This window comes from Microchirus variegatus, assembly GCF_963457635.1.
Source record: "Microchirus variegatus genome assembly, chromosome: 1".
In the NCBI taxonomy this organism is placed as follows: Eukaryota; Metazoa; Chordata; class Actinopteri; order Pleuronectiformes; family Soleidae; genus Microchirus; species Microchirus variegatus.
In genome coordinates this window covers 6,665,349-6,686,373 of record NC_139802.1, presented here as the reverse complement: position 1 = coordinate 6,686,373, position 21,025 = coordinate 6,665,349, and the positions used below count along the sequence as shown (strand labels likewise).

The 21,025-nt window shown below is 42.0% G+C and overlaps 2 protein-coding genes across 3 annotated transcripts; one reads left to right on the top strand and one right to left on the bottom strand.

The window, feature by feature from the left end:
- Positions 1 to 438: 438 nt before the first annotated feature.
- Positions 439 to 10,147, top strand: colq (collagen-like tail subunit (single strand of homotrimer) of asymmetric acetylcholinesterase). 2 transcript variants are annotated; one of them, XM_083892534.1, is made up of 17 exons: positions 439 to 611; positions 1,140 to 1,249; positions 1,434 to 1,577; positions 2,390 to 2,434; positions 2,598 to 2,624; positions 3,469 to 3,540; positions 3,964 to 4,026; positions 4,126 to 4,152; positions 4,738 to 4,782; positions 4,916 to 4,951; positions 5,053 to 5,133; positions 5,333 to 5,429; positions 6,544 to 6,674; positions 7,382 to 7,501; positions 7,631 to 7,757; positions 7,834 to 7,936; positions 8,047 to 10,147. In XM_083892534.1, the coding sequence occupies exons 1-17, from the start codon at positions 515 to 517 to the stop codon at positions 8,114 to 8,116; spliced, it is 1,395 nt and encodes a 464-aa protein (XP_083748660.1). In that variant the 5' UTR covers positions 439 to 514; the 3' UTR covers positions 8,117 to 10,147. The 2 variants fall into 2 exon arrangements, with proteins under 2 accessions (XP_083748660.1, XP_083748659.1); XM_083892533.1 differs by having other exon boundaries at positions 7,616 to 7,757.
- A 2,116-nt stretch (positions 10,148 to 12,263) lies between these two features.
- On the bottom strand, positions 12,264 to 20,994 carry plekha8 (pleckstrin homology domain containing, family A (phosphoinositide binding specific) member 8). The gene is made up of 13 exons (XM_083892477.1): positions 20,872 to 20,994; positions 20,111 to 20,227; positions 19,853 to 20,008; positions 19,644 to 19,765; positions 19,211 to 19,369; positions 19,045 to 19,085; positions 18,720 to 18,832; positions 17,511 to 17,871; positions 16,680 to 16,765; positions 15,459 to 15,517; positions 15,015 to 15,216; positions 14,863 to 14,924; positions 12,264 to 13,797 (listed from the first exon to the last, which is right to left on the bottom strand). The coding sequence occupies exons 1-13, from the start codon at positions 20,909 to 20,911 to the stop codon at positions 13,600 to 13,602; spliced, it is 1,716 nt and encodes a 571-aa protein (XP_083748603.1). The 5' UTR covers positions 20,912 to 20,994; the 3' UTR covers positions 12,264 to 13,599.
- Between the last annotated feature and the right edge of the window lie 31 nt (positions 20,995 to 21,025).

The window sequence follows — 21,025 nt, the reverse complement described above, 5'->3', positions numbered from 1 at the left end:
TTCTTTGAATGTTGTCACACAGTTGCAGTGCTTTTAACAGCTTAGCCTCCATGTGAAAAAGAACATTTTTAATACAACAGATTTGTCCTGCATTTAACCGATGTCATAATACGCAGAGTGCTGCACACAAACAGACAGAGGACAGATACAAATGTGCTTACACAGCCCCGTTCACAATCATTTTTGAATCTCTGGCAAAGAAAGCCCATTATGATGATGTCTCCCTAAGAGAGGAGGACAAAATAACAAAAGGCACCACTGCTGCAGTTGCACAGATCAAATACCAGCACAGCTCGAAGCAGCTGGCGGGCTCTGTCCTATAATTTTAGCGCACACTGATGCGGAGGAAAGATTTAATGGGCATTGGTCAGCGTTCCCTCTTCTGAGGACATAAAGGAGACGGAGAAGAGTGAGCAGAGAGGGAGGGGAGCTGAGGGGAGAGGGAGAGAGAGAAAGGCAGCGTGTGAGGGCTGCTGTGGCTCAGAAATAAAGTCTGGCAACTATCTGGAGCAGCATGACTCTTCTAACACTTGGATTGTATCTGCCACTGTGGTTTTGTTATGGCCTGGCTCAGTCCTCGTTTCTGGACAGCTTTATTTCAGTCCCAGCAGGTAAGAACATAGTCCTACTGTGTGTTGTGTAAGTGAGTGTGTGTTGTACATACAGTAATGTGCATGCATGTTTTGAGATACTTGAGCTGTATTGAAAACGTGGGCTCCGAACGCTTGACTTTGAGATTCATTGGAGCTCATTGTGTTGGTGAAATGCACTTGTTTTCATTTTCTTATCGTGCATGAGGTCGACTGCCGTTGCCTCTATAAATAGCGAGGCCAGCTCCAGAGATCCACAGGCGCTTCATATCTGTGTCCAACCTCAGGGACGCTGCTGAAAGGCTGTCATGATCTGATAGTTTACACCTGTTTGCCTGTCACTTACACTGCCCCCCCCCCCCCCCCCATGCATGTTCTAGCCTTTTACTTTTAAATTATGTGCACAACATGCTGCATGAAGTATGAAGCGCAGTTGTCCCTGCATGTGCATGTTTCTTCTCGTTTGCTTTGCAGAGGTCAGGATTTGCATTCAGTGACACAGTTTTGACGGTTGACATCGGCCACTGACTGCATGCACACCTTACACAGCTCTCAGGTCCCAGGAGCAGCAGAAGAGATTCAACCCATGCTGTTTACTGAGCCCACCTCCTCCCCCACTCTTCCCTCCACCCCCTTCACTTTGGCGCCGCCACACTCATGTGAGTCAAAGTCATGTGACTTTCTATTGTGGAATATCGGACTCTTTATGTGTCCTTGGGTGAAGTTGTATTTGTTGTTGTTGTTGTTGTTGTTGTTGTTTTTACAAACTTGAGAGTTATTTTGCCTCCACTGTCTAATAAGAATAAATGCAGCGTCTCATTTGTGTACGGTTTTATTTTACAGAATGAATGCAAGCCAAATGATGGTGCTGAATCTAAGCGGTGCAATGAGAACAAAGGTTCTCCCTGTGAACAAGGCCCCGCCGGACCTGCTGGACCTGCTGGACCTGCTGGACCTGCTGGACCTGCTGGACCCCCTGGACCTCAGGTACGAAGCAGACATCTTTTCTTCTAAGCGTTATTCATGTACTGTAGTTCTAGGACCTTTGTTTAGTCTTTTAACAATTCCATTACGCCTCACACGCACATTTCGACTTGGATTCTCAGTCAGGTTTTGGTTAAATCCCAGACGTTCATGTTTGGGGTCTGCAAACATTTAAGGTGTTAAGATTCCGTCTTATTATTGCGTACTATTTTCCGGTATCTCCTCTCCAACTTTGAGGGTTTCTTGTGGAGCTTGGGATGCGGGGGGGGGGGGGGGGGGGGATTTCTCTGGCCCATGAAACACAGCAGCCCCATTAACGCTCCACATTTAGCTCCGACACAAATAGCCTTTTTCCACTGCTTGCCGCACACATCATTCTCAGAATCCGTCCATCTGCCTGGAAAGGCGTACTGTGTCGCGTAAATTCCGGGGATTACCAACACGAGCGCGTGTGCTCTGTGTGTTTGTGTTTCTCTGGTGATGAAAGATAAAGACGTTTTTGTAGCAAACTTCCTCCTCTCTGGACCGAGCATTTCATTAGTGAAAAGCAGATTTACAAAATGACTGTTGAAGCTTGTGCCGTGTGTATGGGCCTCTCTGCAGCAGTGTTTCACTAGATCAAGAGAGACCCACAAGGCCGTTTTTTTTTAAATCAATAGTGGCCACTCAGCCTTTAGCTAATTGAAACTGCAGCTGTGGGTCTACAGAAGCAGACATGACTTTGTGGCGGGATATTGTGGATAATAAAACTACTTTAGATGGCTATCTCTATGATTTATGATCATGTGCTGTTAATTTTGTTTCATGCTCGTCAGGGTCCTCCTGGATTACCTGGGATAGGAGGACCTAAGGGAGAAAAGGTAAGCAGTTTACTTCCCCCATCATATCATTTAATCTGGTCATTATACATTTTACTGCTACTCATTTATTTCGAAAGCTGAAATCGAATTGACTTGTTGCAAATGACTGGAAGTGCATTAAACGGCCGCTGTCCTTGTTCCCTCCTCTACATCCTGTTGTCAGGGAGAAATCGGACGACCTGGGCAAAAGGTGAGAGTCTCCATTAATCAAGCCATATTCTCCCGCTAAGTGGATTTACTCAAAAATGAGATACAGCGCCTCCTGCTTCCTTGGTATAGCTGTAACTCAGAGTCCTGCCTGTGCCTGGCTGTGTGCATCAGGACACAAACGTGGGCAAAAGCACAACCTTGACAGGAGACAGAACAGACACTTTGACAGGATGAGAGGGGAAACAGAGCTGCTGAGACGCGCTGTTTTTGGAAGCGGAGGCATTGCTGACCTCCTGTTGGTGTCCTCTCACATAAGGGAATATATCGCCTCCTATATCGACCCCTCAAAGACACGCCGCTCCACGCCTCCCTGTGAGGTCGCCCCTCCCTTCCTGTTAGAAAGCAGCTTTAACAACGAGAGTGTGATCGCATCAGGCAGCAGAGAAGTGACCGGCTCTGTGGTCAGTCACTGTGGTTGAGCGGTGAAAGTGGCCCAGTGGGAGAGCTTCACTGGCTGCTGGCCTGACACAAGAGCTTTGCAGCACTGCAGTGCAATTTAGCTTAGTGCTTCAGCCAGGTCATAAATCATTTTATTCTCCTGTTCTCCCGACTCCTGTTCTATATACAGCCCATCATTTAATTAAAGAGAGCAAAGTGACAGGGCTCGTTAAAGTCATTTTCCCTCTCTACATGTACAGCAGCGTCTGATAAATACTATAGCAAGCAGGCTGTCAGCTTATACAGTTAATCTTGCACTTTCTTTTTATTTTTACCTTTAAAGTAAACAAGTTTTTTTTTTTTACGTAACGGTTGTTTCATTAGCCTTTTTATATAAGCTACAGTGCGTCTGTGTCTCTGATGTTAAAGTCGATGTGTGCTGTCAGGGTCGTACAGGTCCTCAAGGACTTCCTGGAAAGCAGGGACCAGCTGGATGGCCGGGACCAAGTGGGCCCAAAGTGAGTAAGTCAGACCTCCTCACAGAGATGATGAATGACGTGACTCTAAGCCAGTGAGTGCAAATTAAAGGTAGTACAGATTAGGTTAGGTGTGCCCATTTGTTAGGATGGCTGCACGGTTATGTAAATACACTGTTATGTAACATGCAACCTAGTTAGACGGATACTTTATTTGTCCGCTCGGAAGAATTGGATTGCAGCTGCAGTTATTTCCACACACTGAAAATAAGACTTACATTTCCCTTTGATTCAGGTTAGCTGGACCTCCTAGTTACTGTATGAGTTTATAAAGTTTAGTTGACTTGCCTCTCTCTAGCTCCCTATATATATATATATATATATATATATTTATATATATGTTTGGGACATATGTCCATAAATGCCAAATCACATCAATCTTAGACCTGTTTCTCTCTGTGTCAGGGTGAGAAAGGCGACCCGGGGCTGATGGGTTTGCCTGGTGCCAGAGGACCAATTGGGCCGAGGGTATGATCTACTGTACATTAAACCTAACACAGTGACACATGAAGAGGATGCTTTCATCATTTCTTTTTTTTTTCTTTTTTAATTTTTCCTTCACTCCAGGGTTTACCAGGATATAAAGGAGAAAAGGTAAGCGACCTTATCATGAAATATAATTCTGTACATACACATTGAATTTAAATTAACAACTTTTTATGGATTGAGTTTGGTTTTTATTTAAAGTGTAGATTGGAAAGACATTATTTTAATAATTTGGCAATAGTTTTGTTATGGGGAAGTAATCTTATGGTAATACCATCTGATTTCTATTGTATGCACCAAATAGCTTGGTAATAACAATGGGAAACATATGTGGAATACATTTCAACTTTTTTATAATATTATTATCAATTTTGATTCACAACATTTCATTTGAAGGTATGTCACCTGGATATTACTTTACATTGTTACCATACTTTTACTGTTGTTGTTACTAAGGTGGAAATAGCATTAGAGATAAGATGGTACTGTCAGTGGTAAAGTGGAGAGCATTGTTGCCTCACAGCGAGAAGGTCTTAGGATCCCAGTTTGACCATGTGCCTTTCTGTGAGGGTTTTGTCCTCTGAGAGTCCAAAAACAATAAAGTGAAAGAAAATGAATGAAAATGAATGCAGAAAATAACCTCCATGTTGGTCCTGCAGTGTAACTGGTAAATTTTACGTTGTGTGTGTTCAGGGTTCTCGTGGTGATCGTGGTGACAGTGGAGTGAAAGGCGACAAGGTGGGCAGACAATATCAGTGATATTGTGGTAAATCACAGGTGTTCATGTATATATGTGTACGTTTATATATATATAGTGTATATATACACTGGACAAAGTCTTCTACTGTCATTCTTTCATCTGTATCCACAGGGTGCCATGGGTTTCCCAGGAATGCTTGGACAGAAAGTGAGCAACACACTCAACAAAGCATCATTTAATTACAGAATCTGGAAACCAGAATTCCAACTTTTAAAAGATGTTGAGCTGTGATGTGATTTGTCGCGCAGGGTGAACTGGGTCCAAAAGGAGAACCTGGAATCTCAGGAAACAGAGGACCCACAGGTCGACCAGGGAAAAGAGGCAAACAGGTGAAGTGTTTGTGGGCATGTGACTTCTTTTAAAAGTGAAACAGTATACGGAGTCATGCTTGTATTTGTGCTGTTCTGTAATTCTGCATATGTACAACGAGACGTCGGAGCACAGAAAAGGTGTTCTTTTGTACAGCACAGTAGTGATTTTATTCTCTGTTTTCAAATGCGACCAGCTTATGTATCTATTGTGTTTCAGGGAATGAAAGGAGACACTGGCAGTGTTGGTCCTGTTGGACCTGCAGGACCACAGGGAACTCAAGGACACCCTGGCCCTCCAGGTTCACCTGCCACAGGTGAGGAAGGGCAAGCAAAGACAGATTTATTCATAGAGCGCTTTCCATACACCAAAGCAGATTCAATGTAGTGTGCATGGACACAGAGACAGAATTGTAATCAATACATTTAAAATCAATACAAAGAACCCAGACGTAAGTAAACAAACACATTAGTTAACTAGAAAAGCACTCGGAGAGCGCAGACCTCCGCCAAGGCAGCTCAGTGCCTACAAAAAACACCCTGCCGGTGCGTGATAGCGTCTACGGATAACGCCCAAAATTTCATTACTTGCTCCCATTGTGGACGTTTCCTGAATTTCATCCAAATCCGTCTGTGACTTTTCAAGTTATGTTGTTAAATTAACAGACAAACAAACAAATGTTTCATGTTTATAAGCAGAATCTTACGACACAAACAAGGAAGAACAAAATCCTTTGTGGTATGTGAAGCCCGTCGTCCCCCGCGCACACGCTCAGGAAAACGGAAGGGTTCAGTTTGTTGCTCAGTCTCACCATTAGATGTCACTAATTCTTACACACGGGGACCTTTCAAGTGTTTTGTGTCTTTTAATATTCATTAAAGATCCCCAGAGGAAATGCTCTCTGGTTTTTTTTTGTGTGCACTTCTGTTGTGCATTACACAAAATCAAATTAGACTTAATTGAATTGATTTGACGCATTGAAAGGATGTGTAGTCGAGGTGCGGAGCGGGGCGGGGGCGGGGGGGGGTTGATTTGTGCGTGAGGCTCCGTATGTTCAGTCAGCGAGGAGAGAGGAGAACACAAAGACACGAGCACACGCGCTCGCACGACCAGCGTAAGATGTAACGTCTTATTTAGCACCAGAGAAAACAAATCTCCCGAAGGTGAAACGAGACGCTCTCGACGTGACATCATGCGGCTAAAATAGATTCACAGATGGCGAAAAGCTCCCCACAGTTTGACAAACACTGTGTCACCACGTAATTAAAGCGCCATTTGTTATCTTCATCAGGTTTCTGCATGAATTTAATTGATTGTGTTTGCCTCTTGATAGATGAATCAAAGACGGTATGACATTTACACCAGCCTGCAGCAGTGTGTCACTATAGGCTGTAAATAATGTTGCCTGTTGTCTTTCGGTGTATGTTTAGGTGTTTACATGGTTGGAACAAAGGGTGCACGTGGTCCACCGGGGCCACCTGGAAAGTGTAGCTGCGGCCCTGTCAGCGGTTTTCCATTTGATGATTATTCCTCCAAAGGAAACTATCCCCAAGTTCCAGCGGTAATACTGATGAGGCTTTTATTTTCAGATGTAAAAAGTGTTGTTTCTTATCTGTTATATACAGAATTAGTGATAATATATATTCTGACATAATTTTATTCAATATCAATATCAATATCAAAAAGGCTTGATATAAAGTATATGAAAAGTGCTTCTTCACCAATTGTTTAAAATGGAATTGTTTTATAATTTTTTTTATATAAGGAGGATTTTATGGCCAGTTGCTTTAGATTTATTACTTAATGCACCTTTAAACAAGGCATGACATTTGACTCAAGCGTGAAACTTATTGTCTTTAATGGTGTGAAATTTTATCCCGATAATAATCAGTCTTGACTGATTTGAAACCTTTTTTATCATGATCAGTCCTAGAAAAAGACATTTAACACAGTCTAGGGAAGCACAACATTATTGGCACCATATTGGTATCGGTAGATATCGGCAACACAAGATCTGCCGATATGACTAATGACTAAAATATTGGCCTGAACAAAATATCGTCCAATAGATTTTGTATAATATGGATCTAGATGTAATTTTTTATAAAAGTTCTAAATATTTAAAGACCATTTGGTTTTTATTAATGCATTTATTTATTTGAAAACAAAATGTTTTTGTACTTCAGTGTGACTCAACCTCATATTTTTAAAAGGCTCTAAATACAAAGAAAAATGGCGGTAAATTGTCTCTCTTTGTCCGTCGTTCAGATATTCGTTGTAAGCAATGAGGAAGAACTGGAGCGCCTTCACATTGATAATGCTCTTGCATTCCGCAAAGACCAGCGATCGCTCTATTTCAAAGACATCGATGGCTGGCTGCCAATCCAGGTATCACTGCACTCAGCAAAAATCTAACTTGATTTTGCACAGTCAGGGTTTTGTTTCCCTTTTTTTGGGGGGGTTGATTTTGTTTCCTTTAAGTTTTTAACGTTTCTGTCACAGACTTTTCCATTCCAGCTGACGCCGTTCCAGTCCATGGAAAATGCGCCCGATGACGACGGTTACTGCGGCGACGGGATAGTGCAGGTGTCCAGGGCGGAGCAGTGTGATGACAGAAACAGAGTGGTCACTGATGGCTGCGTCAGTAAGTCATGGTTACTTCTTAGTTGTACTTTTGCAGCGCACGTACTGTATAACCTGACCCCTGCACCTCGCTGCAGAGTGTAAACACGCCTACTGTGGAGATGGATACCGCTACGAGGGGGCAGAGGAGTGTGATGGAAAGGACTTTGGATACCAGACGTGTAATTCATATCTTCCAGGGTAAGCGGCACACGATACAACTTGCTTGTGTATATTAAAACCTCGAAAAGGTCAACTGTTTTATCGACGTGTAGCTCTGACCTGAGTGCGTTTGTCCCTCGTCACCTCAGGTCATACGGTCAGCTCAAGTGCACGCCATACTGTGTCATTGACTCCACAAACTGCAAGTACTTCACTTGAGGATGGAGCGGGACAGAACAGCGGGGGGAGCCTCTCTCTCTGTGTGTGTGTGGTGGTGTGTGCTTCACACAAAACAGGGACATTTTCATGCAAAAACAAAAAAAAAGAACAAAAGCACTCTGAGCAAGAGACTATGAAGGACGAGGAAGCCACGACGGTTCAAAGACAAACGACAAACGTACACATGTATAACTCCTCTGTACGGCTGCTGAGGTGCCACGTAGCTCTTTTGGAGTTACAGAGCTGCTCAAGGGAGGCTAAAGCCTTGACCCACATTTTTGAAAATGCACAGGACAACTGCAGTCTGTCTTAACAAGCAGGACTTAAGACTTGGCCTGACAGGACCGGACTCAGCCTCTGGATGCAACAGTTGTATGACAGCCATGCAGAGACGTAACTAAGTGCTAGTTGGGGGACGTCGCTTGGTCTCCTGAGTCTTGTAAATCTTGACCCAGTTACTGCTGAGACCGTGAGGCAGTCGGACATCCAGAGCCATGGCCTCAGGTTTTTCTACTGCAGTGCTTTTTGCATGAGGCTGGATTTTGCGAAGACCGTGACAGCCGCTGTCGGCATCCGAGCATGTAACCTCTCAGTTTGTTTATTATTGCCACTACAAGGCTTTTCGTTCTGTCAATGTCAGTCATAAATGTATAAACCAGGCACATGTTTAGATCAAGACATGTGTGCGGTCAGAGACGGGAGATCCATGTGAATGTACCTACCGCATGAATTATGCACTTGTAACCACTTCAGCGAGACTGTTATAACCATGTGATGCTACTAGTACTTGACTGCGACATCCAGAGTCTGAACAAAGTTTCATCAATTCAAAAACAAAAAAAAGAAAAACTTCTCAGGAACCAACAGGGTAACGTAAGCTCAACACAGCAACGTTCTCAGATGTCCTCCGCTAAAACTTATCAAAAAGGCAACGACTTTTTTGTGCAGGGCTGATGGACAGCGTTGCAGTCATCCGAGTGTGATCGAGCTCCCTCCCTGTGCTTCACTGAGAAACGATAGATAGTTGTGATGTACGTGAAGGCTTAAAACTATTATGTTCTTAATATATTCTCACTGCACAGGGGGAGGCTGGAAGAGTCTGTAGCTGCTTTACAGGGGGAGGAATTGCACTTCCACTCTCTTACGGTCATTACTGTATTTACTCTGATACCTCTTTATATCCAGTCTGTCCGCGTCTTACAGCGGAAAACGGCAAACTTTACAGCGTAGATGTAGTCTGATGTGTGCTGGGCACCGACAGTAAGGACAACCTTTCCAAATATAAGCTGACACATTTTCCATAAACTACTGTATCAGTCACAGTGCCAAGGGAGACGTTTTTCTCACACACACTTACACGCAAGTCGGGCGTCAACAAAGCCATTTTCTTCGGTAAAAGCAATCGAAAGATAAAAGACTGTTACTATATTGTGTCAGCATGCTTGTAGAACTGTGCTAATATGTTTTGTAAACCACTGTATTCATCAGCGTATAACAGGTGTCTTAAGAAATGTTGTCAGTGATGCTTTAGTCAAATGTACTCTTATGTGTTACACACCTTATATCAGGGTTTCCTCACTCCTGGTCCTGGGGAGCCACTGTCCTCCCATGTTTTAGATGTTTCCCTGCTCAAACACACCTGATTCGAATGGTCAGCTCTGCTGAAGTCTGATAATGACCCATTTATTTGAATCAGGTGTGTTGGAGCAGGGGAAAACACCTTAAAACATGCAGGACATGGATGATAAAAAAAAATGAGCTGTGTGACGACGCACAACGCTGTGGAAAACTGTGTGGACACATCATCCAGCGTTGTGTTCACAGCCCGTGATGCTGTGCTGTATCCTGTACTGTGTATGCACAACGATGCTAAAGACGTAACGCGCATGTGGGAACGTACTGTAAGGCTTTATGAAATATATTATTCACTGTGACCGGGTTCGTTTTTTGTTTTATTCTTCTGTTATGATTTATACAGTATAGTTGTGGCCATTTTTTTAATTATTTTTTTCTCGAAAGAACTGAAACTAAAAACTGAATTGGAGTGACTTGTGTCTTATTTTTTAGGTCAGCTTTTTCCTGTAGTTTTGTTTTTCTAGCTGATGCGAGCACTCGGTTGACAGCGTCTGTGCGATCTGTGCAGAGAGACGTGACAGCAGACGAGAGATTGAGATGCGATTGATGTTCCCTTCAGAGCAGAGCGCTAAGATGCCGTCAGCAGCTCTGCACAAAAGTGCTGCCGTAGACTAAACACACCACAGTGACAACACTTGCCGTTTTTCTCAGACACAGTGATAGGTTTAAACTTTCCATTCCGTCTGGATGAAGCCTCCTCAGCGCTGAGTCTGAGGCTCAGTGATAGAGGTTTTGGGCCAGTGTTGCCACAGACATGTTTGAGGCTATGAGATGTGACCATAATATATAACTCCATTAGCATTCTGTTCATTCTTCTTCTAAATCACATCAGATTCAATTTGCCTCCTCAGATGTCTGAGTAAATGTTTACCACGGTGTATTTATCCCATCACATTCATTCCATAACCAGACCAATCAGATTTGTACCACATAGCAGTGCTTAATGTCGCTGCAGATACAGCTGACTCTGAAGAATATCCCACTGAACGTTTGAAACACAACTATTACCTTTTTTTTTAACATAACTGAATGTCTATTAGGGCCCACGGTTGGTGTAGTGGTTAGTGCTCTCGCCTTTGCAGCAAGAAGACCCGTGTTCCCTGGGTTCGAGTTTGTATGTTCTCCCTGTTTGTGTGTGGGTTCTCTCCGGGTTCTCTGGCGTCCTCACACAGTCCAAAAACACAGGGATTAGGTGAATTGGTCACTCTAAATTGACCATGGATATGAGAGTGAAAGTGAATGGTTGTTTGTCTCTATCTGCGATGGACTGGCGAACTGTCCAGGGTGTGCCCTGCCTATGTCAGCTGAGATAGGCACAGCAACCCTCCGGTGGAGGATAAAGCGGTAGACAATATACATACCTGTATATATAGGTGACTCCGTGACTCCGCCATTTTTCTCCGACTTCATTTTGGTGAAGTGGGGGTAGGTCGATCATCCCCGACTTCGCTAGTAGGAGGTCCCTCTTCGACAGGCATTCCAGTGCACTTTTTCTAGTTGGAGGTACGAAAGTCCCACGTCCAACTGGTTTGGATGGGCTCTGGAACGCACCATAAGTTCAGTGTTTCCCAATCCTGGTCCTCGGGGAACACTGCCCTGCTCCAACACACCTGATTCAAATGAACAGCTCGTTATCAGAGCAGAGCTGGATAACGAGCTAATCATTTGAATCAGGTGTGTGAATGGGTGAAGCAGCTCTGAGTGGTCATCACGACTAGAAAAGCACTGTATAAACACGGACAATTTACCAAATTCAAGGACTTTCCAGGACCAATTCCTTCAAATTCAAGGACCCAATGTACTGACAGCTTAAGGTGGGAGGTGCAACTTATAAAAGCTGCGTCAACCGTCTATTTATGGCTATTTTTTAAAAACTTCATTGAGTAACAGAAGTCACACACACCGGATCTTTAAAGCTACACATTTCAACATTTTATAATTGGCTTTTCCACTTTTAAGACTCAAGTTGAAGTTGGAGGAAGCCGGGGCTCTATTTTAAGCTCTCAAGTTTGTGAAACGAGACACTTTTTCCGACAAAGGGGTTATTTTGGTGCAGGTTAGCTGGTGTAGTGTTACAGCTGCGGCACACAGCGAAATGCAAAAGGAGGCCGCAGAGACAGGAAGCAGACAGGGACCCAGCAGTTGGTCTGAGCCAAGCGACAATCCCTGACCTATAGACGGGAATTACTGGTATGCAGGGTTCTGTGGTCCTGGCAGAGGACACAAGATTGTACACACATCAAGGTTTGCCAAAGTGGCTTACACCGTTTTTTACTTTCCATTTTTATGCGCGTGAGAAAACATGATTATTCTCTGGGCTCCTCTTTATGATATAGAATAGAAGGACTCATATTTGACTATAACAGGATTGAAACAAAGACTGAGAAAACTTCATTATTTATTAAGTAAAAATCAAATGGCATTTTATATACATTCATAGGAAAAAAATTAAAATAAAACAAATGCTAATAATTTTACGAGAGCAAATTCCCAGGCTTGGAAACGTTTCTATTAGAGGAAATTGGCCTATTGCACATTTGCGATGTAAACCTGCTGTTGCACTCCCCGTGAGAATGTTCCCACTTTGTTCTACGAGTCACACTTTACACTGGCCACTAAGTGTGTTTATGGCTGAATAGACATACATTAAAGAATACAGCTGGTAAGAACACTGAAGTAAATGCAGAACAAGAGAATGGGAAGAAAACAAAATCTCATTATCAGAGCAGAGCCTCATTATAAGCATACATGTATCTTAGCAAACGATCCCCTTAATGGTTCTCAATTTACTTCAAGACCTTGGCTTGTATTCTCCTTCTTGGCACTGCTCAATAAATAAAAGCATGCTCACAATTAACAGGCTCTATGGATACAAATGTCCACACATTTACACAAATGCCAGACTGACACCATGACATCACTGTGAACGCTATAACTTAAAAGAAAACACATGGGTATTTTTTGTAGAGGATGTCCACATAAATATTCAGCAGTCGTCAGTCCTTTATTATTTCAGAATGACCTTATTTCATCCGTCTGTTGTTGTTTTTGTTGTTGTAATGTAGGCAGAGGAGGCAAAAGCCATTCACGTGTGCATTTTCCATTTTTGGTCCCATGTAAAGTCAGCTCATCGACGAAGTAGAGCAAATAAATACGCTGTCAAACTTCACAATTTACAACACAATTGTGGGGGTAAAAAACCAACTAATAGTAATTAAAAGTCAGCCCAGTATGTGAGCCCATCACATACTTAAGGCATTATAAGAATCTGACATTGTTTTTGTCATATTAGTACTTTGGGTTAATGACATAATGTTATTCTCGCAACCAACAACAGAGTGAAAAACCTTTGCTTAAAAACCCTTCCTTTGCGTTTCTCTTCAGTTCAAAGTGAATCAAAAACGACCTTTTAGGAAAAGTGGAGCTGAAATACCTTATGGTTATGTACTTTCAAATCAATACAGTACATAAAAAGCCAAAACATACGAGTCTGCATAACAGGGATCCATACCCTGACACCATCAATGGTCTTTTGACCAAGACCTGGATTCATACATATTGTCGCACGATAAAGTCTTAGTTGCTCATGTTTGCCCCGTCCCTTATGGGCTGATGCAAACATCAATACCTTCTTCACACCAAGCTGCTCCACCGTCACACAGTTCGGAAACCACTGGAAACCACTGGAAACATCTCACACTGACACGGGACAAGCTCGCATTGTTTTGTACACGAGACACAACGTGGCATCTGGCACCTTCCTTCAGCAGTTCAGACACTACTCTCTGCTCCTGCCGTCAGGTTCCGTCTTCCCTTGAACTCTTGATTATCAACTGTAATCCAGATTTTCACACCACCTCGTCCGACTCCAGGTTGTATTCCTCATAGAGGGCATCCAGGAGGGCCAGCTGTTTCTCCATGGCAGGTAGGTACACACCCAGGTCCCGGTGCACGCTGCTGAGGAAGCCGCTGTGCAGCTCGTCGCCCTCTCTCGTCACTAAGGCGGCGGTGAAACTTTGATAAGACGGGGCAGCTCTCAGGGCCAACTGAGGGAAGAAAGGTCAAAAACACTGAAGACCAGAGAATGACACATCGACAGTAATATGGAGGCAATATGGAATAAAACGAGGGTGGAACAATTCAATCAAACAATGAACAATTTCAAGCTATGAAATTAAAGCTGCAAACAACGTACGGCAAAGTCTCAAGTTTCGTGGAATTTGTACCAAATTTCAGTTTAAGCTTTGTACCACTTTCCAGGAATTCAAAGAAGTCCTTAAAACACTGTGCGAGGGTCTTTAATGCACTTTTTCTATTGTTGGATGTTCTATTTTTTATGCATGCATATATACATGATGGTAACAATTCATCCCTGTATATATAGAATAGTTCATGTTGTAATGATGTTGTGTGGTAAAGCTCAGTCATTTGTATAAATCTATTACAGTCAATATTTAAAGGTCCCATATTATACCCTATTTCTCCAAGTTAACCTAGTTCCCTGGTGTCCTAGTCATGTCTGTGACATGTTTTGGTCAAAATACCATAAGGATGAAGCACCACAGCAGTTCAATCACCCTGTCAAAACAGCCTTGTTCAGAACACTCTATTTAGTCGTATCTCTTTTACAAAAAAAAAAAAGAAAAGTCAAATGAAACTTACGGGACAGGAAATGACATCAGCCACAGAGGCTACTGGAAGCTAACAGCAGTTAGCATTTGGAAAAGTGATCATTTGCAGGCTCTAGCAGGCACATTGCCGTCCTATATATAACATGTATCCACTGGACATGTATCCGCGAGACAACAATTCCAGGAATTTAGCGCATTGTGATGAGTGTGGAAGTCAACATCACGTGTTTTATCTCCTGTACTTAGATTGAGTAGGACCACAAAAACATTCATCTTGTTTTCACACTTCCTGAGACCCCTGGCCTCCAGAGTCCCAAACATAAGTATTAAAATGACTAAAGAGTTGATTTTGCATAATATGGGACCTTAAAGTAAGGCTTGACTTTGATGGCAATATCTGCCAGAAAAATCTCAATGAAATATTTTCCTCCAAATTGTTCAGTCTTAGAGAAAACAAGGGTTTAATAGAGGGAGACTTACTGCAAATACTCCTCGCACAACCCATCCATGGTACTGTCGAAGAGTCTTTCCATAGGCGTTATCTGGGTGAAAGAAGAGCAGGATGATGAGGGGAAACTTGACATTGAACGTGCATTAAACTTCACGTGTTTGTGTGTTAGGTCTTGGCTCACTAAGCGCTGCCTGGATGTCTTGTTCTCCCGCGTTGACCTCGGACAGAAACTCTTTGAGGAACTTCAGGCCTCGTCCGAGCCACAGCAGAGCCTCGGTGGCCGAGTTTCGCACCTGGGCGACATTTCTGTGGACTTCGTGCAGCACGACGGACTGTAGTGTGGGAAAGCTGTCGGGGTCTGACATCAGCTTCTGCTGAATTTTCTAAAGTGTTTTGTGAGACAAGGTGATAAAGTGAGAAAGAGATCTTGCCCTCATTGAAAAAAAATCATTTTAAAAATAAGCATTTAAGAATTATCTCATAAATGTTAGTTATATCAATCAGTCATATATGAAAAATAAACCAAAGGCAGCCACACAGTATTCTATTGAAAGTTAAATGACTTTTGTCACGTGTTCAGGATTTTTTTTCTTACTGTACTACTTATTAAAAAACATGCACTTACCTTGATATTTCCAACAAAATCCATTTTTACTGGCGCAAAGACTGTGGACCCCAGTTTGTCTGAGAAGAGAGAGTCTAAGATCATTTCTTTGTTGCTAATAAAATACGGGTTCTCATTTTTCTCTCCTGTTTTGAAAGGGAGTTTAAGTTGGTCAGTTAATTCAATAAGTTACTAATAAAGAGAGAGAGAGTGTCTCCTTTACAGGTGATTTTAAGCAGGAAATTAATGAGGACACGTAGCGCACCACAAGACTTAATAAGTTCACGTTACGATACGGCATCAGAAAAGTATGAGACGTCATACAAATATCACTCCAATCTGGATTTTGTGTCAAGATTTGAAGTCGCTTAGACCTTTGAAAATCATATAGATTTAAATACAACTCCACTGTCATTATCTGAACTCAGAGATATATTTAAACATAGTCTGATTATTTTAAGATTGAGTCAACCACTACAATCTGAATTACATCTCCCACAATAGTGCTTTTCTAGTTTCGATGACTACTCAAACCTGCTTCACCCATTCACACCTGATTCAAATGATCGGCTCGTTATCAAGCTCTGCAGAAGCCTGAAAACGTGCTGTTCATTGTCAGATTCTCAGTTCTAGTGAGAAGCATGAATATTCTCCTGATTATGAAAAGTCAATGAGTTTATCAATTACTATAGTACATTAACATGTGTTTGCAGAAGTAATGAAATTTAAGTTTCCTTTAATGCATCTTAGACGTGGGCCTTTGAATGCATCTTGTTAGCTCAACACATTGTGTACCCTGCATTACTTAGACTACCTCTCATGTGCTGGAGTTTAGAATATTCAAACACAGAATATTTGAACAGCATTTTTTGTTTTTTAAGTACTGTTAATACGACCGTGAGTAACCACCTTCACCGTGTGTTAAATGACGAAACAAGGCCATGACATGAATATGAGCATATGAGCGCATCATCATCATTACAGGCCTCGTCACATGCAATAGATATAATTAATTAAAAAGTGAAAGAGTGAAAGAAAAGAGAGGGCATGAGAGGAAATGAAAAAGGAAACTGCATTAATTACATATGATTTGAATGGCATGCATGAAAAAAAAAAAGATGAGAAAGGATTTTCCCAACCAGGATTATAAAAGGAGAAATAACCACAGATATAAATGAGCATCATTAGAAAGAGGAAGTGATGCAGCTTGAGATGAGGAGAGACTGAAAGTGAGTGGCCTACCTAATACAGGCACTATTGCATAGCATGAGTCCAAAAACTCTTGTGTAGGGATACCATTGTCGTCGTCCAGTCTTATATCACTAAATCTAAAAAACAAACAAAAAAAAAACAAGGTAGAACAGATTCAAACAGAAGAATATATTAGAGGTAAACACGCCATTTCCGTTTTTATTTGATCAAATCCAACAGAAAACAGAAAAAGGTACAAGCCAGAGGAACAATTCACACACAGTGTCATGCAATCCTGCACCTGACAATACCTGAGACTTCTCTGCTAACCTCCTCTACAACCTCACAGAGTTGTTCTTTTGCTAATGTTATCGTCTAAAACTGTAGTTGGTAGTTGAATACTTGATGGCTGCCAAAATGAGAATTCCTAAGAATATATATTACACAATGCTTCACATTAGCTTTGAGTTGTTCGACTAACACTCTTCAAAGTCTTGAAAAAGAAAAAAAAAAGGGTGAAATATGTTTGAAGTACAGCGTGAAATGTTAACAAAATAACAATACAAACCCAATTATCAGACGAGGGCCTCTCTGTGTCATGTGATCAAGACAGAACACACTAATATAAAACACTTATCAAGACATCTTAAAGGTTTTTGTTAAAATGTACACATCACTGAATATTAAGGAAGTCTGTGCAACATGTTAAAACAACCAATGCATTTACACAAAACTGTGCAGTGCCTCACTGACAAAAATACTACATATAGCTTAAATTGGTTTGTCATAATAATACTGTTATAGTGAAAAAAAATCACAGCTGGTCATACAGTAACTTGAGTGTCCTAAAGGATGTGACTTTCCTGAGTAGCATTTTCATACCTGTGACCCATTGTGCTGAAGAAAGTTTCCACCTGCTCTGTGTCTTCAGGCTCTAGTGAATCCCTGAACGCCTCCTCGTCATTTTGAGGCTCGTCTTGGTCTGTGGAGGCCTGTTGTGGCGGCAGCGGCTGGACGGTGCTCGTGTCCTCGTCGTCGTCGTTGTTGTTGTTGTTGTTTTCGTGCTCTTGACTTTGGTCCTCTTTGTGATTACACTCTGGTTTGGTCGTCTTCTGATCGGCGGCTTTGTTCCCCACTGCCAGTTGGTCATGGAGTTCATCCTCAGAGGCATTCTGGGTAGTGTTTAGGGTAGGGTTATCTCGCTCCGCATGGACCGAGCTGTTGCCTTTGCTTGCTTCAGTGTCTGATACAGTCAACAAACAAACACATACAAATGAATTGTTGCCACACAAAGGAGGGTTAAAACAAACATCGTTTGGTTTCAGTCGAGGTGCGGCAAAGTGTGAAAGCAGCACTTACACAGACACATCATTAATATTTTTCATCTTTCAGCACAAGCAGGATGCACTGACACAAACCACACACTCATCTTTGATCAAGCGTCAGTGAAATTGTGTAAATGTAAAGTGCAGCTTCGTGATAAATTCATTAATTAACAGTATTGCTGCATTAATTGTGGAAAATGTTCCACCATCCCAGTAAGGTGTGGATTGTTATGTGGTGGGTTTCAGGTGCGACTACACCCAGCTGTGATTTAGCATGTGTGAGAGCAACAGAGCAAGCAGAAACTGCACATTAGCAACAGGAGATAACGAGATATGAAGCCCAACTGTATCTGCTTTGATTTGGGGATTGTGCCCCTTAAAAAAAGAGATTAATAGCTTCAATTAAAGCTTGAGTTTACTTTTTTTTTTTGTTTCTCAATAAGCGCAATAAGTTGTCTGGGGGAAAAAACAACAAAATCTAGTGTGGTAGGAGTCTGGAAAAGCTTGTCTGCTTGTCTCAAACCATAGACTGACAAATATCTGAAGCAGAATGAAGAACAAATCTAAAATAAAACCAACTACATCATGTCTGAATGTAATAAAACCACAAGGTTATCAGGTCAGCATGGCAGTTAATGACAGCTATACTCACAAAACAATTTGCTCTCACAGTGAGATACTATATGTATTACACACATGAAGAAAATGCAATAGCATAACTTTTGTCCACATCAGTGTACTCATAAATAATGCAAATATCACTTACCTGACAGGGACAGATGATGTTCAGGTCGACCTGGTTCATCTGGTCCCTCCGCTCCAGAGTCGAGGCTCTGGTTGTCTTGTGCAATCCCTTCTCCTGAGATTGAATCTCTCCATCTGAAATCAATTTAAAAGGCACTCAGTATGTTTTACTTTGTGTCGTTACCCATTAGCAAAATTGTGCCTTGTGGCACAGACATGCAACACAAAATGACAAGAGCAGATTAATAACACAATGTTTGCCCTGTAAAGAAGTGGAAATTATTTTTATTCATGTCCAACTCTTCTGTGGGTAAAAATAAATGCATACAAACAGAAAAGCAACCTACTTCTCTCCAAGGTTCTGATTTAAATGGTTCACAGGTTTTATCTGTTGAGGGGAAAACACATTAAGGGATTATGTTGTTGTTGTTTTTTTAGAACAGTCGCGAAACAAGACTGGTTAAACTAGACTGTCATCACTGAGTGGACACAGGAATAGTGAGTACAGAATACCTTTTGGGGTTTGATGGCTGCAACTGGAGGAGACCCTGGTGGACTCTGTGTTGCCATATCTGTACTGAAAGTACGATTTGCTATGAGCATGCATTCTTCTAGAGTCTTGAGGAAAGTGGTGCATGTTGACTTCACCAAGTTTCCATTGTCTATGCCAACCTGAAAAGACCACACCGATATACACATTTACTGACACTGCGACATATCCAATAACCTAATGGGTATCTAAATGCATATCGTCTGTTAATAATTAAATGCAATTGAATCGATAAAAGATTAAAAGCAAAACATATTCTTGTGCTGCCCGTCTGATATACGTGTGTAAGCATAAGCTCAAAGCTATCTGATGTCTTGCTACTTGCACACGGGACTGAGGTTTCACACAAACAACAACTTCTCGGATTTCATCGGCTCATCCAAAACCGATCCTCACCTCCTCTGCGACTTCGAGCTCATCATTGTCCTTGATCTTGTTTACTTGTTGCAAAAGAAGGTCACAATACAACCTGAGCTCTGACATCTTCGTTTTCAGTGCCTCTGTGTTCTCTTGGAGCTCTGGAACAGTGAACGGTGAACAAACCGACATTTAGGAACATGTACAACACATTTACATTACTTTAGAGGTGCAACCAGCATTAAAACCTTTTTCTCTCTTTGTTCGGTTGTCAGTAAGGCAAGCTTTGGCCGTTCCCAACGCCACCAGCCATTTTTGCCTCTCAGCCGCATTGATGGCTCGGAGGTAAAAGTACTGCTCTCCTGGTATGGTCAAGTCAACACGTGTCGAGTCAGAGGAATGAACTGAAACACAGCAGGAAACAGAAGAGTCATGTAAGCCTCTCACCCTGTCGGCAATGGAAATTTCCTCAATGAGAAATAGTTTCAAATGAGCCATATCCCAACCTTGGATTTCACAAACTGAAATTTTAATGCTGCCTTTGCAACCTTTCCAGGCATCCTCTTGTGAGTCATAATATGACAAGGTTCCTCCATCAAGCACAAACCAACGAGGCTGCCAACCTGAAAAACCACACACAAAGAATGCATTTCAAATGTCAGCGCAATGCTGTGGCTTTGTTGGTTTTTAGTAGAGATCGACAAGTAATACTTTTCAAATCTAAATCACAATTTAAGATGTTATAGACACAGGGTTTATCCTTATATATACAGTTAAAGGCTTCAGTGGGGGTAAATCAGACACTTTTATATTACCCATGAATACAGTGAAGATGACCTAATAGTTTAATATAAGTGATAACGCTCCATCACATTTTAAATGTATTATTTAGGATTCCAAGACCCACTTTGCCAAAGCAGAAATATGAACCTCCGTGAACTTGTACAGAGTTTAGCTCTTCCACGGGGCTGGCTGTAACAACTAATCGGTTGGTAAATCTGATTATATTGACAGATGGTAGATGCTCCTGAGTTAGCTAGCACTACATGTTAATACTTTAGGTTAAATTCACGTCGGTTTAACTGCTGACTGTTTCAGTGAGGTACAGAAACAGACACTGATTAGTTCAAAGTGCTGCACACGAAAGCCGACGCTGGCTAACACCACTTTACACTGAAATCCAGTTGGCTGCGACGCTGTCATGCTAGCTAGCAGCCATAAAACCATCACTATAATCGAAACAACGCAGACCGCGGATGTAACTTACCACTTATGTAATTGGTCCACTTATATAGGATTCCTTCCATTGTTTAATTGTGTGAATTCGCCGCTCATTACTTGTTTATCGTGACAAGAGGTGACGCACAGCTGATTCCTGCGACTCCATCGGGGCCCTGTGTGGTTTACGGAGTACCGACCAC

Excerpts from the sequence above, each read along its gene's own strand:
- colq (XM_083892533.1), top strand. The coding sequence starts at position 515 with ATGACTCTTCTAACACTTGGATTGTATCTGCCACTGTGGTTTTGTTAT. Across the intron at positions 4,153-4,737 it reads CAGGATATAAAGGAGAAAAG|GGTTCTCGTGGTGATCGTGG; the intron begins GTAAGCGACCTT and ends GTGTGTGTTCAG. Across the intron at positions 7,758-7,833 it reads GGTCACTGATGGCTGCGTCA|AGTGTAAACACGCCTACTGT; the intron begins GTAAGTCATGGT and ends ACCTCGCTGCAG.
- plekha8 (XM_083892477.1), bottom strand. The coding sequence starts at position 20,911 with ATGGAAGGAATCCTATATAAGTGGACCAATTACATAAGTG. Across the intron at positions 18,833-19,044 it reads AATCAGAACCTTGGAGAGAA|ATGGAGAGATTCAATCTCAG; the intron begins GTAGGTTGCTTT and ends AATTGATTTCAG. Across the intron at positions 17,872-18,719 it reads ACATCATCTGTCCCTGTCAG|ACACTGAAGCAAGCAAAGGC; the intron begins GTAAGTGATATT and ends TGACTGTATCAG.